This window comes from Natator depressus, chromosome 5 (genome assembly GCF_965152275.1).
Source record: "Natator depressus isolate rNatDep1 chromosome 5, rNatDep2.hap1, whole genome shotgun sequence".
Taxonomy (NCBI): Eukaryota; Metazoa; Chordata; order Testudines; family Cheloniidae; genus Natator; species Natator depressus.
The window spans coordinates 83,579,117-83,596,876 of record NC_134238.1 but is presented as its reverse complement, the minus strand read 5'-3'; the positions used below and the strand labels follow the sequence as shown (position 1 = coordinate 83,596,876).

The 17,760-nt window shown below is 43.6% G+C and overlaps 1 protein-coding gene across 3 annotated transcripts in view; it reads left to right on the top strand.

Moving 5' to 3' along the window:
• The window catches only part of SECISBP2 (SECIS binding protein 2), a 47,779-nt gene that overhangs the window by 16,675 nt on the left and 13,344 nt on the right, over window positions 1–17,760 (top strand). For all 3 annotated transcript variants that reach the window (XM_074953096.1, XM_074953095.1, XM_074953097.1), the window contains 5 exons: window positions 3,315–3,419; window positions 4,842–4,973; window positions 7,080–7,212; window positions 14,632–14,801; window positions 16,469–16,607. In XM_074953096.1, coding sequence (XP_074809197.1) covers window positions 3,315–3,419; window positions 4,842–4,973; window positions 7,080–7,212; window positions 14,632–14,801; window positions 16,469–16,607 — 679 coding nt within the window. The remainder of the gene's footprint in view (window positions 1–3,314; window positions 3,420–4,841; window positions 4,974–7,079; window positions 7,213–14,631; window positions 14,802–16,468; window positions 16,608–17,760) is intronic.

The window sequence follows — 17,760 nt, the reverse complement described above, 5'->3', positions numbered from 1 at the left end:
TAGACAATGTCACAACAGTATATTACAAAACCCTAACTAAGAAGTTAGGCAAATCAGACTCTGTATGTGACAGTGGAGATCAGAGGGGAAAACAGGGTGTGGTAGCATGACACTTGCACATGTTAAGTCCCACTGAATTCCACACCAGTACTAGTAGATTCCTCTGCAGGATTTGCAGCCGTAATGTGCATCATGACTACAAGCAGCTAAAACCTTCAACTTGGGATTTCTTTTTGGTAGCAAAGGAAGCAATTAAAATCTGCTTCTTATTGCTTTGCTACACTGTACAGCTAACAGTGTGTCATGTGCAGAGCCTTCCTTACCCATATGCAAAGTACGCAGCTGCGTAGGGTACCAGGAAATTTGGGGCTCAAAATTTCCTGGTGCCCTGTGCAGCTGCATACTGCTCCGGCTCTTCCCCAGGCCCCCGCCCCTGCTCTGCCCCAGCCCCGCCCCCACTTCCCTGAGGACTCCAGAAGCAGTCAGGCCTGCACTCACCGGTAAGTAGAGCTACCCGGCCCCAGCCTGCTCCGCTCCCGTGGCTCCCAGCTGCACCGCCGGTGAGTGCTGGGGGACGGTTCCCCCCTCCCCCCAAGGCTGGGAGCCAGGGGAGCAGAGCAGGCTGGGTCTGGGTCATTCCACTTCCTGCAGGAAGTGGCCCGCCCCGCTGCTCCCCCCTGTGGAGGCCTGGGGTCGGGGCCCCCCCGCGGAGGCCTGGGGCCCCACACCGCCCCCTGTGGGGTGGCTGCATAGGGCACCAAAATAGCTAGGGACAGCCCTGGTCATGTGCTTCAGATTAAATATTATATTGGAGTGAGGGAAGATCCAGTTGATTTGTCCAATATAATTATTCAGGAGAAAATCAGGTATTCTGCTAGGTAAAGATTACACATGTACATTTTTGTGTTACATTTAAAAAAAAAAAACAGAGCCTTTTAATGGTAAGTAGTAACTCTGAACGTTTTTCCCTAAGATTACAGAATTGTTCCTGTGTTTGTGCATTGGACAGCACTTTGTATGTTAATTTTTGTTTCTCTAGTAAATGAAGCAGTTTCCATTTGTTTGTGTGACTCTTTCCTCCTACAGCAGTGGGGAGAGAGGCTTTTTCAAAAATGTGTGGTAAAACGTTGAACTGACTGGGACTTGGAGGGCAGGACATGTGTAGGACCTCAGATTACCCTATTTTTTTGAAATTGTCTAGATTTTAAATTGGTTTCCCTTTTAAGATTTTCATATTAACCTTAACTCTTCCACCTTACCTACATATAACCCAATTTGGTCTTCAGATTCATGCAACTCCTGCTGAAATTGATCAATATGAAGGCATAAGTACTCCTATTTTTATATAAATGGTATATGTTTACAACAGAGCTATTTCAAAATATATGTGTAATTTGGGCAATTTAAGGTTACTGTGAGAGTATTAATGTAAATTTGTGTTTTTCCTGCCTCCAGAAAAGAATAGTTCTAATCAGCATTATTTTTACTCTAAATTCCTATTGTGGATTTTATTAATCTATTTTATCAGTTGTAATTTACTATTGCACAAATAAAACTGAGAAGTAGTTTTCATAGATAACATTCAGTTTATTACTTAGTGTAAGTTGCATTTTAAAGTACATTTTGATTGAAAACTGTTTTTTTAATATATTCAAAAATTCCATTAAGCATAGTGTTATGGTGCTAATTGGCTGAGCAAAGAAGTCTTTCACTCAGCTCAGAGATGTCAGTCTGTTCATTACAGATATTTGAACACCACATCCTGTCAGTTCCAAAACTTAATGTTCTAAGCGTCAGTGAGCAAAACTCCAGTCGATCTGGGTAAAAATTGAAAAAACCTGAAGGGGAAAATAGGGGATTCATGGAGCTCCTTGAATCTTGTAGCAGCTTCAGCTACCTCTGTAATGGTCTTTAGATTGAAGAACTAGTTGATGGCAGCCATTAACACTTTCCAGTGTATCTATATCACCCATCTCAGATCTGCCTATCCTCCAAGTACAGTTTAAAATTGTTGACATCCTGAATTACTTACCTCCCAGTCAGAGAAAAAAAGAAATGAGAATGTGGGGAGAGGGAATAGGGAGGAATGAGTAGGCAGGCCATTTGTCCTGCTTTTTGAAGGTTTGTTCCTGTCTGGTACTGAGACAAAATTAGACGTGGCTTCCAGCGGAAGTGGAGACATGCCATTCCCAGAAGTACTCTTGAAATGTCGTATTCTGGGAATATGTGAGTAGCCTTCTTAGGAATGAGGGCACATACAGAGCCTGGGGACCGCAGGGGTGGGGTGGGTGGGGAAAACATGGAAAATGGTATGGTGGGAAAGGGAACATGGGGGAGAGAGACGCCTACCATGTGGCAGAGTGTCCCTGCTCATTTCCCCACAACTCCTGGCATGGGAGGAGGAGGACAAATGGAACACAGAGCTCCTGGCATGTGGCAGCAGGAAATGGGGAGGGCACACAGAGCCCATGGCATGGAGAGAATGGAGGGCCGTGCTATCTTTGGCCTGAGGTGGAGGGTGGGGTGGCTGCAAGGAGCCCCTGAAATTGTGGGAGATTGGAGCATGGCATACAAGGAGCTTGTGCGGAGAATGAAGGAAGTCAAGGAGTCTGTAATGTGCTTTTTTTAATGCCCTCGTCCTACAGAAGCAACAAGAGTGTGGCCTTCTAGTTCGTTTAATATTGTATACTGCATACATGCATTCTCTGTGCTGTTGTTTCACTGTAAAAGTACATAGTCAGTTGTATCAAAACGTGCATATACTGATTTCTTTGAGTTCACAATTCCATAGTCCAAAACTTGTGGCACTCCGCTATTTTGTCCCCCTTCTCTCTCACCTACGCTTTTTAAGTCAGGACTACATAACTGGAGGCTAGAGTTGGAAATGGGGGCTTTGTAGTTCAGAATGCTTGTAAATCATCTAAAGAGTGGTTCCTAAAAGGAGCCATTTTGTTACTTTTAACTGTCCATACTAGTTGGCTGCAGTACTGACTGCACTCGGAGTACTAGAAAAGATTCAAGGTCTGGCATCTGTTAATGCAAGCTTTTTTTTTTTTTTTTTTTTTTTAAATAATCCCTTCATCTCTGAACTATTTGCTGCCATATGCAAAATCTGTGCCTTCTGCAGCTTTTAAGCATTAAGATGTTGTTAATAGTTGAAGGAGACGCACTCAGATCCGTGAACCTCTATACACCAAAACAGATGATGTATGTTTCTTTATGTGGAAGAGAGGGAGAGAATGTATATTTGATTTGTAGCTGGGAATTTGGAGCTGATTGTCTTCTTTAAAAACGATGGCTTGTATTTTATTTAGGATGCTGAAGAGTTTCCTGACTTGGCAGCTGCTGCTGACCGAAAAAACAGGGTGGGGACTCAGAAATCATCCTATACTCCTCCTGTTAGCAGAAGGCAGCCTGAAGTAAGAAATCTTGTCGGATGACTCCCATACACTTGCTTTGTATCTCCAAAAACTGAACAGAGAAAAATGGAAACTTTAAAATGTTGAATTTCCATAGTAGTTTTGCTTCTATTTGGTGAAGAGGCTTGCTCTTAGAACGAGTAAGGGAAAATGGACACAGATGTCTACTGCAGTGTTGTAGCCATGTTGGTCCCAGGACATTAGAGAACAAGGTGGGTGTGGTAATATCTTTTATAGGACCAACTTCTGTTGGTGTGAGACAAGTTTCCAAGTTTACACAGAGCTCTTCTTCAGGTCATATGTAAGCTCGAAAGCTTGTCTCTCACCAACAGAAGTTGGTCCAATAAAAGATATTACCTCACCCACCTAGACTCTCAGATGTCTGTTGCTGAGTATCTTCAACTTCTGGCTCTGCAGCCTGATCAGTGTTAAATCTACTCAATTATATATCTAGGGCACCTAGAACACTACATTTCAGTGCCAGTCTGCAGCAAGGGTAAGAACTGTGCAGCTTTTTGGCAAAAGTAATCTACCTGCATATGCATTCCTTTCACTATTTTCCACTTCAAAATTATTCTGCAGTGAAGGAGTAAATCTAAGGCTTGACCTGTACTATCAACTTATGTCAGCATAACTACATCGCTCAGGGGTGTGGAAAAGTGACATAGCTATACCAACCTAACCCCCAGTATAGACAGCGCTGTGTTGATAGGAGGGCAGCTGTCATGTCAGCATAGGTAGTGTGTTAGCTAAATGCTACAGTAGCACTGTGAGTGGGTAGACAAGCCCTAAGCCATTTCTGTATTACACTGGAGTAGTGTTTATAAATCTTTGGGCTGTGATCTGCAGGGGGATAACAAAAGACAATCAGGGGGTGGGGTGTGTCACAAAGTATTAAAAACTTTTATTCTAAAGCAAAAAATATAAAAATTCCAGAATAACTTGGAGGCAGCCCAAACCTTCAAAGTTTGTGAGATGAAGCATGGTCTCAAAACACACACACCCACCATATAGGCTTGTCATATTTTTTTTTATTGTTGTAATAAATGTAGAGGGGTCGCAAAAATATTTTTCACCACCAACCAGAAAAGAATGAGACATTGCATTAGAAGAATCTAGGTACTGTCATAGTAGGCAAACTAGAAATACTGAAGAAAGATAGAGGGCTTGGATGTAGTTGACCAATCTAGCAGCCAGTGAATGCTCACTGTTTCCTCACAGTGAGAGGAAATTCATTGCTTACTATTTCAGGTCTGGGTCACAGCTCCTGTTACTATAGGTAGACTTGACTACCACATGTTCCCTTTATTCCCCTGCAGATATTCATATTGCTTACATTTTGGTGTTTTAAGTCTATATGACTGGAGTCTAAACATTTTCTGTTCCTTCTTGGCACTTTCTTTCTGTCTTTAAATTTCAAAGGTACATCTAACGAAAGAGTCCTGTGACCGCCATTATCAAAATGATATGTCGCACTTGGGAGCTGTTGTAACAGCAGGGAAAAAAACAGGGAAACAGGCTTCATCTGCTATGTTGGAAAGAAAAAAACCTCAGGTAAACCAGTTCCCATGGAAAGTAAGTGATCATAGGCTGAAATTGCAATAAGGACCAAAAGGTTCAAGCTTAAATGCAGGTGTATCTTTTTTGTATCTACAGTAAGTGACCTGATTCTTTAGTTGGAAGCACTTGGCACCTGTGAAAATCAAGCCACTTTAGGTTATCAGATGTGAAAAAATTTGGCCAGTGTGTCTTTTCACTTGTTTTTGCAGTACATATGTTTTAAGTATTGGAGATTGTCCCCTTAGCCCAGGGGTTCTCAAACTGGGGGTCGGGACCCCTCGGGGTCATGAGGTGGGGGGTTGCGAGCTGTCAGCATCCACACCAAACCCCCCTTTGCCTCCAGCATTTAGAATGGTGTTAATATATTTAAGTGTTTTTAATTTATAAGGGGGAGGGGGGTCGGACTCAGAGGCTTGCTATGTGAAAGGGGTCACCAGTCCAAAAGTTTGAGAACCACTGCCTTAGCCCATCTGACTTGATCATGACGTGCCCTATCCTAAACCAGTGTCTTAAGAATTCAGGAACAGTTTGAGCTGGAGTCTGAAGGATATTACACACCCAGAGATGATATTCTCCCTTCTACATCCAACCATAGGCTCATCATTTTTAAGCTGTGGAAGGAAAGCAACTTCTCTTTCGGGCTGCAGTGCTGCCCCAAGCTGCCTTTTAAGACATAAGCTGCCTTATTCCAAAAAATTCTTGCTGGATCAAGCTTGACTTGGATTTATTAGCATTCTACTGGGTCTATATTGTTCTCTCTAAACTTTGAGAAATGCTTTTACTGTTTTAGTGAGCTCTTCAAAATTATTTCTATCTTGATATCAAAGAGGTGGTAGGGCAAGCTAGTAGTCAGCCATGCGGAGCTAGGTTGTAGCATAGCTCTGGTAATGGAAGTAAATCAGAATGCCCTAGTCTCCTGCTTCCTGGCTTGGCTTGTTATTGGGTTGGTACATTACTAAAATGATGATGGCTGGGACTATGAGGGAAGAAAGAGTTACAACAATTTAGGAAGGCAACCTTGGTTTGGATATATTGCTTACTCTGGCATGGTTTGTGTACAGAAATCAAGGAAGACCATGATCCTGCAGAGATCGTCTTGTGTCTTATTTAGGTAGCTATAAAATAACATTTTGTTAATACTTTCTGCAACCTTAGGCCTGGCCTACACTTAAAAATTAGATTGACTTAGCCATGTTACTCAGGACTATGAAAAATTTTGCACCTGGAGTACTGTGGTAAGGTTGACCTCACCCCTGGTGTAGACACAGCTAGGTTGATGATAAAAAAAAAAAAATTCTTCTGCTGACCTCACTACCACCTCTTGGAGTAGTGGATTAACTACATCAATGGAAAAAACACTTCTGGTGATGTAGGAAGTGTCTGTTAGTGGCACAGCTATAGTAAAGACATACCCTAAGTTTCATGTTTCTGCCTCTGTTAGGTTATTTATTTACAGTAATAAAAGCAAGTACATGGAGCTTCTATAAATTTGGATCTAAAATTAATTTTGTCTCTGGACAGAAGAGGCTACTGAGAAGTATAGTGCCAGCCATGGAGGAGGCTACTTGCCCACCTTCTTGAATAGAGAGACAGGAATATAAGGCTATTTGTCAGATGACTGCACATAAAGTGGGAATCACTAGAGAATTCTTTTCAAAGAAAGTCATGGGGAAGGGTGAAGTATCTGCACCAGGCCCAGGTGTTGAAAAACAGCTGCTAAAAACAAAAATGCATCAACTATTTATCCTATATATTTCTGAAGTAAAATTAGTAACTCCAGTAAGCCTTTTTAGTAAAAGGTACCCTACATACTTCCCAAAGCAGAAGCCTGTTCAGTCGTGAAATGTCTGCTGATGCTAGTGTAAAGAGGTCTTTGATGCTCCATTACAGTAGGTGTCAAAAAACATACATCATTAATCCAAAACAATCACTGTTCCAAAACATTAAGATTTGATGTGTTTTTTCCACTTTAACTTGTTTTAATCTTTGAACACAAATATTCCTGAATGAATGTGTCCATAGTATATTGTATGTCACAAGAAATGCAGCCTCTTAAGATCTGAAATGGGACAACCCCTGTTTTATTCCTGTCTTCCTTAGGAAGCTTCTAAGAGCAGTGGAAAGAAGAGTCAGATTCCAGTGAAGTTGGATTTGGGAGGCATGCTGGCTGTATTGGAGCAGAAGCAACATGCAGAGAAATCAAAACAGTCCTCAAAACCTGTGGTGCTTTCAGGTACAAGCTTTGATTAATTTCCTTTTTTCATGTCAACTGTGTTGGTTTCAAATATGGGAAATTTAAAAATAGCCTCACTTTTAATATGTGGTAATTGGAGGAACATACTTCACATTTGTGATGGACAAGAAAATCAAAGTGAAGCAAAGTTATATATGAAAAGTTAAGATAGATAACATGGGGTGGAGGTAGGGAAGAACCACAATTTAGCTGGATAATATCTATTCAGATGCGTCGGAAAGATGACTGAAAATTAACCTGAAAAGTTGGCAAGAGGGGGACATATTTGGTCTCTTTTCTGCCCTATGATGTATAGGGATGGCCGAAGTCTATTTTAGCTTTTGTTTTTAAAATTAAAACTGTCGGGTCTTGTTTGCTCTTCCTTTGCTTGAGGTCCTCCTTATTGACAGTTGGGGAACTGATAAGATTATGACATTGCAAGTGGTAAGATTGGAACCTGAGCAAATGAAAGCGAAGAGAATTTCAGTCAGTTTCATTTTTTTGAACACTGATTTAACTGAAACTCCTGACCAACACTTGGGAGAAAAGCTCTCTGGTAAAGATTCAGACCTTTCCATCTCAGCCCTTTCAGCTGAGGGCTGAGAACTCCCACAGCAATTCCCTGGTTCATGGAAGAGTTATCTAGGCAAAAACAAAAGACAAGACTTAAAGTGTCTGTTAGTTGTAAGGTAAAAAATGAGCAAAAACCTGGCTATGGTGAGGGAAAGAAATGCTTTCAAGCTTTATTTGTATATCCTAAAGAAACAAAATGGCACAACACATTGCATTGTAGATCACCTATAAGGAAAACTTACATTTAACTACATTAGTTCAAGTAGAAAGGAAAAACTTAGTAATCCATATCACTCGGCAATGATTAAGAATTTCTCTCCTTATTTTGGTACTGTGGAAACAATATACTGACAATATACAAATGTTACTGAGCCCTTGTAACTCAGGGCTCAGTAACATTTGTATATTGTTACAAATAATTTAGTAACAATATATTATGACATTTTACATTAATTTTACGGTAAATACGGTAAAATTAATTTCATAACTTTTAATACCATGCCATTCTTGAGATATCAAAGGAATAACTGGATATCAATTATCGGTGTTTTTTGTCTTTGTTCACTGTGAGAACTTGGAATACTTTGTGTATAATCTCTCTTCTAGCATTAAAGGCAGCCAAAATATAATATTGGAGAGGTTCTAGCAACTACAATTGTTAATCCTAAATCACAGAATAGTTTTTAAAAGTACTTACATGAGGATAATTTTAGGTGGGGACAGGGCGAGTGGTGTAGCAGGAAGTAAAGCATCATGAATCATAGCGTCTGCTCTTGTAGTAGTAATTACATTAGATTACTTGTGTCTGGTCTTGTCTCGTAAGAGGGATGAGAATGTCTTGTCTGTACCGAGGAGGGATAAGACAGCTATTGCATTATTAAGAACTTTTTGAGACTCAAGTGTTCACAATAAATCACTTGAGACTGAGCCAAAATTTGAGTCTGGCTTATAGGTTGTGAAATACCTTTATGCTAACAGCTGATATATCTGCAAAAAAGTAAAGAGAATAGGAAAAGCCACAGAAATCTAATAGTGTGACAAAGATAGCGTTTATTCACATTATTGCCTTTCTACCTTGTACTTCATTTTCAGAGTATGGTGAAAGTGAGAGAGTGGCTCAGTCATAGTAATTTAAACAACTTTAAATTTTATAAAGGATGCTTATATATAAAGACATCTGTCATTTTAAAGAACTGGAAGGAGATCACATCTTAACTATGTTAAATTACTGACTTGTTTGACAGCTTCAGAGATTATTAAATGTGTGTTAATTGGTCCTAGAAACAACAAATATTAATCTCTTAGGATCTGCCTTACATCATAGTTTAAATTCTAAATCATCAGCTGATTGGTTCTTGAGTACTTAAATTGAGCAATATCCTTATTTTTTTTTATTATAACTGTTAACCGTTAGAGGGCAAGACAAACACACTTGGATTTATTAATGTCTGAAGGTAAAATGTTTGACTCTAAGGGCTAATTTTTGAAATGCTATAACCATATACAAATGACTACAGTATTTACATTTTTTGCCTTCAGGAATGCTAGCAAGGGCTCAGTAAATGTACAACACTGAGTAATTTCTTAGGGCATGGCTACACTTGCAGATGTAGAGCGCTGTGAGTTAAACCCGCCTCCTTAGAGCGCAGTAGGGAAAGTGCTGCAGTCTATCCACACTGACAGCTGCAAGTGCACTGGCGTGGCCACATTTGCGGCACTTACAGTGGCATTGGGAGTGGTGCATTATGGGCAGCTATCCCACAGAGCACCTCTTCCCATTCTGGCGCTGTGGCTTGTGGGAAGGGGGCGGGGAGTGTGGGGCATTCTGGGTCCTGTCCCAACACCCTGTGATGCATTGTTTCACATCCCAGCATTCCCCTTGCTTCCGTCCACATTTGGTGCCATCTTTCAACGTTTTTTGTACTGCGTGCTTTGTCTTCCCTTTCGGTCTGCGGGAATGGAGCCCGAACTGCTGAGGAGTATGCTGCCGAGTCTCGCCAGCGTGTCATGTTTAGCAGTCGAGTTTATTCCTTATGATCTAAAGTGACAGTGAGGGCTCCGACGATGCTATTGACTCGAGTAACGCATATGACACGAGTTTGCTTGTGGCATTCACGGACATACTACCATGGAACGTTGCTTTTGGGCTCGGGAAACAAGCACTGAGTGGTGGGATCACGTTGTCGTGCAAGTCTGGGATGACGAGCAGTGGCTGCAGAACTTTCAGAAGAGAAAACCCACTTTCATGGGGCTGTGTGAGGAGCTCACCCCCACCCTGCGGTGCAAAGACATGAGATTGAGAGCTGCCCTGATGGTGGAGAAGCGGGTGGCTATTGCAATCTGGAAGCTGGCAACTCCAGACAGCTACCAATCAATTGCTAACCAGTTTGGAGTGGGGAAGTCTGCTGTTGGAATCGTGTTGATACAAGTTTGCAGGGCCATTAATCGCATCCTGCTCAGAAGAACTGTGTCTCTGGGTAATGTGCATGACATTTTGGCTGGCTTTGCACAAATGGGTTTCCCTAACTGCAGAGGGGCGATAGATGGCACGCATATTCCAATTCTGGCACCAGCCCATCTAGCCTCCGAGTACATTAATCGGAAGAGGTATTTCTCAATGGTTCTCCAGGTGCTTGTGGATCACTGTGGGCGTTTCATTGACATTAACGCAGGCTTGCACAGAAAGGTGCATGAAGCACGCATCTTTCGGAACACTTGCCTGTTCAGGAAGCTGCAAGCTGGGACTTTTTTCCCAGACCAGAAGATCACTGTAGGGGAAGTCGAAATGCTCATTGTGATCCTTGGAGACCGCGCTTACCCTTTAATGCCGTGGCTCATGAAACCCTACACAGGGAGCCTTGACAGCAGCAAGGAGCGGTTCAACAACAGGCTGAGCCGGTGCAGAATGACTGTGGAGTGTGCGTTTGGCCATTGAAAGGGCCGCTGGTGCTCTCTGGGAAGCTGGACCTGGCCGATGACAGCATCCCCACGGTTAGAGCCGTGTGCTGTACCCTCCGTAACATTTGTGAAGGGAAGGGTGAAAGATTCACTCAGGAATGGAACTCGGAGGTTCAACACCTGGAGGCTAAATTTGAACAGCCAGAGAACAGGGCTATTTGAGGGACCCAGCACGCGGCTGCAAGGATTTGGGATGCCTTGAGGGAGCAATTTGAGGCTGAAAGCCACCAGTAATGTCTGGTGCCCTGCACGGGAGTGAATTGCAGTGGTTCCAATGTTAGTAGGAATCTGTGCTACGCTGACTTGCAGTGCCTGTTTCTTTCATGGGCTAAGGTACCTTTTACTTTATGCAATAATAATGTTTTCAAAGCCAAAAAATCCATTTATTGAAAAGAAACGTAACTGCTTGGGAAACAGAAAGGGGTGGGGAACAGTACAATCACAGATTTGTGTATGTCTTGTTATCATACTCGACCTTCTTGTCTGGAGTGCTGTGCAATGCGTGCTGCACTTCAGAATGGCTATACTGCATGGTGGTGGGGGTTGAGTGCAGTGGGTAAGGGTCGTAGTTTTCAGGGCTGGGTGGTGAAGCTACAGTTGTTGGAGGCAGCTGGTGGCGGTAAGAACCCGGATGTTGGGGAAAGTGGGTTGGGGGTGACCTGGGGGCACAAGGGAAAGAGTTTTGGGGCAAGGGCTGCGGGGGCGGGTGGGTGCGGTAGTGCTCCGCCTGCATGGCTACAAGCGCCTGGATAGAGTCCACTTGGCGCTCCATTATGCTTATCAGCTGATCCATGCTTTGCTGCCAGAGCACCACACTTTTGTGTCGGCGTTCCTCATTCTGCTGGCGGATCCTCCTTTCACTCTCCCGCCACTCCTACACTTTTCGATTTTCATTACTTGAATGCTGCATTACTTCATGCAACATGTCTTCCTTGCTTCTACATGGCCTCTTTCTGATTCTTTGGAGTCTTTCGGCCGGTGATAACACGGACGGCTGAGATCTCAGTGTTGCATCTGTAAAGGCAAAATGCAACACTTAACAGAGACAGCATTGTTTACACCAGACAGAGCAATGATTTCCCCTGTATTTAAGGGCAAGCACAGTCTACACAATAGCATAATTTGCCCGTCCCAAAGCGAGCGCACATAACCCACAGGAGCCCCAAAATGGTGAGTAAGCACAGGGTCAAGCGTGACTGACTGTTTCACGGCTGTACTGTCCTCCGGATTTCCGTGCCTTGGGGAGAGCCAACAGCGGTAGGGGGCCCCTATACTGAACACTGTCCCCACATTTTCCACAGGAGTTCATCCTGGAAGATATCTCGCTGCTGAGGGTGACCTGGGAAGCAAGGGAGGGTCTTCTGCTGCAATGTGGATTCCGTCCTGTCCCATATGCAGCTTGCCTGTGTGCAGCAATGGTCCTCCCGCCCCTCACGGCACAATGGCGTGGACAAGTTAGCCTGACTGGGACAAGGAACACGGTGGCTCTCCCAAGAAACCTGCGTAAGCACATTGCCCAAGTTCTGGATGAGACCTTTGAAGAGATCACTGAGGCCGATTACCATGATGTGAGAGAGCACATCAACGCCCTATTCCGCATCTAGGCATGCTTGCAGCCCTAACCCTCCTCACCCCAAGAGCCTGCATCAAATAACTTCCTTCCCAAAATAAAAGCCACTTACCGGGAACCTCCTCTGGTGTTTGGCCTTCCCCAAGCACCGGCTGCCACGGCTGGCTACCTTCCTCCTGGCTTGAGAACAGCTCCTGGCTGCATGCATCTAGGGATTCTGAGGTGTCTTCCTCCGCCTGGGCACCCTCGCTCCCGCTTTGCTGCTCCTCCTTCTCCTCCCGCCTTGTTGAACTGGGCTCTGAAGTGTCCATGGTGGTCCTCGGAATGGAGGTGAGGTCGCCCCCAACTATCGCGTCCAGTTCTTTGTAGAAACGGCAGGTTGCGGGGGCACCACAGGAATAGTTGTTTGCCTCATGGGCTTTGCGGTAGGCATTCCGCAGCTCCTTCACTTTAATCCTGCACTGCAGTGAGTCCCAGTCATGGCCCCTTTCCATCATGTCCCTTGATATCTGCCCGAAGGTATTGTAATTCCTACAGCTGGAGCGCAGCTGGGACTGGACAGCTTCTTCCCACCGAACACTGATGAGGTCCAGCACCTCGCCATTGTTCCATACTGGGGCTCGCCTGGCACATAGAGGCATGGTCACCTGGAAAGATTCGCTGAAAGCACTCCACACCTGGCTGAGCAAACAGGAAGGGGATTTTCAAAATTCCCAGAGAAGTTAAAGGGCAGGTCTGACGGTTGGTTACCGGAGGGCAGGGCAGTAGAGTTCAAAAGTGATGACCGGAGTGGCTAGAACAGGTATTGTGGGACACTTTTGGAGACCGATCAGAGCTCACTATAGGATCAGGGCATCCACACTGGTGCTGCGGCAGTCCAGCGGGGGCGCAGCAAACATTATTCCACTCACCGAAGTGGAGTACCAGCAGCGCTGTAGCCGTGGAGTCAGAGTGCTCTACGTGCCTTGCCATTGTGGATGGGTAGTGAGCTAGGGCGCCCGGGGTTCCTTTATTGCGCTGTAACTCACAAGTATAGCCAAGCCCTTAATTATTTTTCTCCAGGCTGTGAATACGCAGGTGATATGCATAGATTGACAGATGTATTGGAGCCTCAGGATTTTATGCATATTACTGGATATGAAGCAGCACATAACCTTTAGCTCTTCCTACACACGCCTTTTATATTGCAGAACTTCCTTGGCTGTGTTCTCAACTCAGTTCTCGTTTACTAAGTCTAGCCTGAAAAGAGAAGCTGTCTTGTATCAGCTTTAAGTAATCTGAGTGCACAGTAGCTAATCAGCTCTGAGTAACTTGCTTGATATTAGAAAGGTACTATGCAAATTCCCTTGACAGTTCTAAGTAGAGGTGGCTGAGAGATACAAAAAGTGACTTGCAATATTTTCAGGAACAAATGTGGCAATTTCACTCTGCTGTTACTTCTAATGTCTTATTCATTGAAGTACTAAGGTAAAATGATTTCTGTGCAGATCCTGAAAGTTTCATAGACTTAATGCATCTACAGATTCTTATTGGAAGCATGTTAGAGGAAAGATGGTCTAATGGTTAGTGTGCTAGCTTGGGACTTGGGAGATCCAGGTGTAGTCTGTGCTGTATCACAGACTTCCGGTGTGACCTTGGGCAAGTCACTTACTGTCTCTGTGCCTCAGTTCCCCATCTGTAATGGGGATAATACTTCCCTACCTCATGGGAGCATTGTGAGGATAAATACATTAAGGATTGTGAAGTGCTGAGATGATGATGGGAGCCATATAAGTACCTTAGATATCTCGTTCGTTTGTTACACTCCAGTAGAAATAGTGTGATGTTGGCTTGCAGGCAGTTCACAAATAGGAGGGGTGGAGGAGGTTAGACACACTTAACTTATTCACAACAAAGAATTCTAGAAGCTCTAGCACATCCTTGAAGCTACCATAGAATCTGTTTGTGGAGGGGACAAAACCCCAAATGGCAAGTCTAGTAGAACTTTAAGTTTCCTAAAATATCCCAAATTGGATTGGTATGATATTGAATGAAGCTGCATTGCAATATTTAGCTTAATTTCTTCTCCATATTTTTGAGATTGAGAGATCAGAGCTAATTAATAGAGATGGGTGGGGTAATATTTTTTTGGGAAGGAGCCGAGATAAACTAAAGCTCTTCTCTCGCCGCCCCCCCCCCAACTCGATATTGCTTAAAAAAGTCTCTTTATATGATAGGGGACCTGTTGCATATGACAGCCAAACACTAAATTTGCCTTAGATTTTGTTCAGATGTTAACATTGAGTTACAGCTGTCTGATTAAAACTCTCTTATCTCAGTTGGCGGTGCCATACCATTGCTTTCAAAGGAACCTGCAGCGGTAACAAAAAATCAACAATTAAATCAAGGGAAGACACCACATAATCCATTGGACTCCAGCGCTCCTTTGGTAAAGAAAGGAAAGCAGAGAGAAGTCCCCAAAGCAAAGAAACCAACATCTCTTAAAAAGGTGCTCCAATTTATTACCTTTTATTAAATAGCTCTACTATTCTTTTTAAGCAATCACCATCATCTGTTAAATGTATTAATCTGGATTTTAGCCTTCCTACAAATTCAGTTTTAGATATCCTTGATTTAAAAAAAAAAAAAAAACTTTGTATATGATGAAGCTAAATATATTATTCAGTGTTCCAAATCAGCATTTTCTAGTCCTAACTCAAGCCACTTTATAGCACAGGGCTGTCTATATGAAAAAGTGCTCAACTCTTTGGGATGGGGAAACGTATTAAGTACCAAGTTTTTTAGTTTAGCCAGACTGTGCTCAGTGCAGGTTTGGGCAGGATGGTCTGATCCCTAGTATAAATTAGAGCAGCCCGAAAGCTTCTCTAATTTCTGCCTGGTTGCCCATGGAGCTTTTATGGAAACTGAAAATATAGGGACATCCAGGCCCCTTCGCATACCTCTTGGACATCCCTTTTATGCTGTGGGCAGTGGCGTAGCATTAGTTCAGTATCACCTGGGATTCCTTAGTACAAGGAGATCCTCATGGAGCCAGTTAGGATGGCTTAATAACTACTCTGTACTGCTGAAGTGCACCTGAAAATTGTACAATATAAAAACTATAGCTAACAAGCAGTGTGCAATGTGCTGCCTTGGACGACATCACCCTTTGTGTATCAGTTTTCAGACTGTAAACTTAAGGGATGTGGACCATGTTTTGTGGGCTTTTCTGGGGGTTGGGGTCTGTACAGTGGTTAGTACATTTAGGAGCCATTGTAATAGAAGTATCTGATTTTGCTTTTTCTTGTTTTTCCCCTCTTGAACTGGGCCCTGTGGTGTGAGTGGTCACAAAGCTTGGACCAGTCAACTGAGCCAGTAGCCCCATACATGTTACCTGCTGCAATAGCAAGCTACGTTGGGGGCTGTTGCAAATGCAGGGAAGGATGACTGATTTCAAGAAGCTGTCCACTGCTCTAGCTATAGCAGTACACTTGGAATGAGTCATCAAACTGGATCCAGTGTTACACAGCTTTCCTCATCCCCAATACTCCCCTTTATCACCCTGTACCACCACTCTCCTTTCCTTTGTGTCTTCTCTGTATCCCTCAGATTTGTGTCTTTTCCCTCCCTCCCCCATGCCTCACCCCCACAGTTGAGGAACACTGATGTACTACAAACTGACTGGATTTTACATAGTAGGATGGGAGGGAATAAAGCGTCAATCCAGCAAAGTACCTTAAATGTGTATGCAATTGGACTACTCCCACATTTTACGTTCATACTTAAGTGCTTTTATCTGCCCCTTTGTTTTGGGCCAACTTCTTGCTCTGACTCATCCCTACTCTTCAGCTTTTCTCTCAGTCCTTGTAGTTGGCCACCAGAAGTCTCTCTTCCAGTTATGATGGTATCCATTAGAAAGCATCAATATTAATGTAGGTGCAGAAAATTCATCTTTTTCCCTTTGATACAGAGGCAGGCTAGGGCATATGTGGCTTTTGGCTTGAGACTTTACACTTACTCTGACATCAGGCTGCTTACCCCTGGTGTGAGGGGATACACCTACAATGAAGCTCAAATGTTAGTGACATGGAGGATTTGGTGTTTGTGTATTTGGTCTTGGTGTTAAAACTTGATTGTATTGGTGCCTGCTTGACACTGAACTGTTTAATTTTTAAGATTATTTTGAAAGAGAGAGAACAGCGAAAACAGCACCTGTTAGAACAGACAACAATTCCAAAAGATGACGGAGATACTGTTCATCAGTGTGAAGAATCCACAACTGAAGATCAGACACTTACTCAGGATACCAAAACAGGTATTTCCTGATGCTGAATGTCTTATTTTTTTATTGGTATGGGGGAGGCTCTTTAATTTTTTTAAAGAGCTAGCTAACTGGATACAACACCAGCAGTGTCACACTGCAGTGGTACTTTCTGCTGAGTAGACAATACAATGCGTAGGTGGCGGTGTGGGTGTAATTGCGCTTGCTGCTTTAAAAAACTTTTACACAAGACTTGTGAAATGAAGATTAGTATAGAGCTCAGGCCTCCACTAGGGGTTTTCTAAAAGTTTTTTTTGCAGAGAACAATTCCAGCCCAGCTAGAAGAGCATGTCCGAGCTGATGTCTGTGCTGCTGGATAATTGCAAGTCTAGTTGTTGTTGCCTCCTTTCTACGCACATTGGATTTACTGTATTTGTAATGGTGTCACAGCCCTGATAAAGCTCCTCCTGCTGGACGCTCACCATGCTCCTGTGATTGGGTCCTACCACACTTGGCCTGTGTGCTCTTAAGCTTCCCATTGTGTCTTTTCTTGACCCCTCTGGCACACTTATGGGCACTGGCTCTGTCACCACTTCATTGAAATGGGGTCCTGCCTTCCCGGGGGCCTAAGCCCAATAGCATTGACACCCCCACCCAGACTCCCTAGAAGCTTAAACATACCCTTTCCCAGAGCTCCAACCTTGTGGGCACTCTGGATTTATACTTCACTTCTTCAAGGATTATAGACTTTGTGTGGGTTCCAGTCATTTTACTTTAGCTAGTACAAGAAACATGCAGATGTAGAAAAAACAATAAAATATCTATACACACTTCCCTGCTCAGTTTCTGCACCACTCTGGCGTAAGCGCAGAGAATGCTTCAGAGGCCTCTACAGTGTCAAGGATCCACTTCTTGCAGCCCATGACTTCTCTGAATCATGGAGTCTGTTTTGCTCCTGCAGCCAGCTTTCTGCTCCTGGTCTCTTCTCCCCCTTACTCTAACTCCTGCATACAGTGCTCTTCTGCTGTCTTGGACAAGCTTACTCTAAAATGGCTGGTGAGTGACCCTTTTTCATAAACTTCAGTCCCTTGTGTCAAGTAACCCCACCCTGCCCTTCCCTCCTCTCCCCATCCTCCCCACCCCTCATCTGCCTTGTCAAGTAAAGAAAGTCCCCAGGAAGTCCCCTCTCGCTCACATACCACCACCC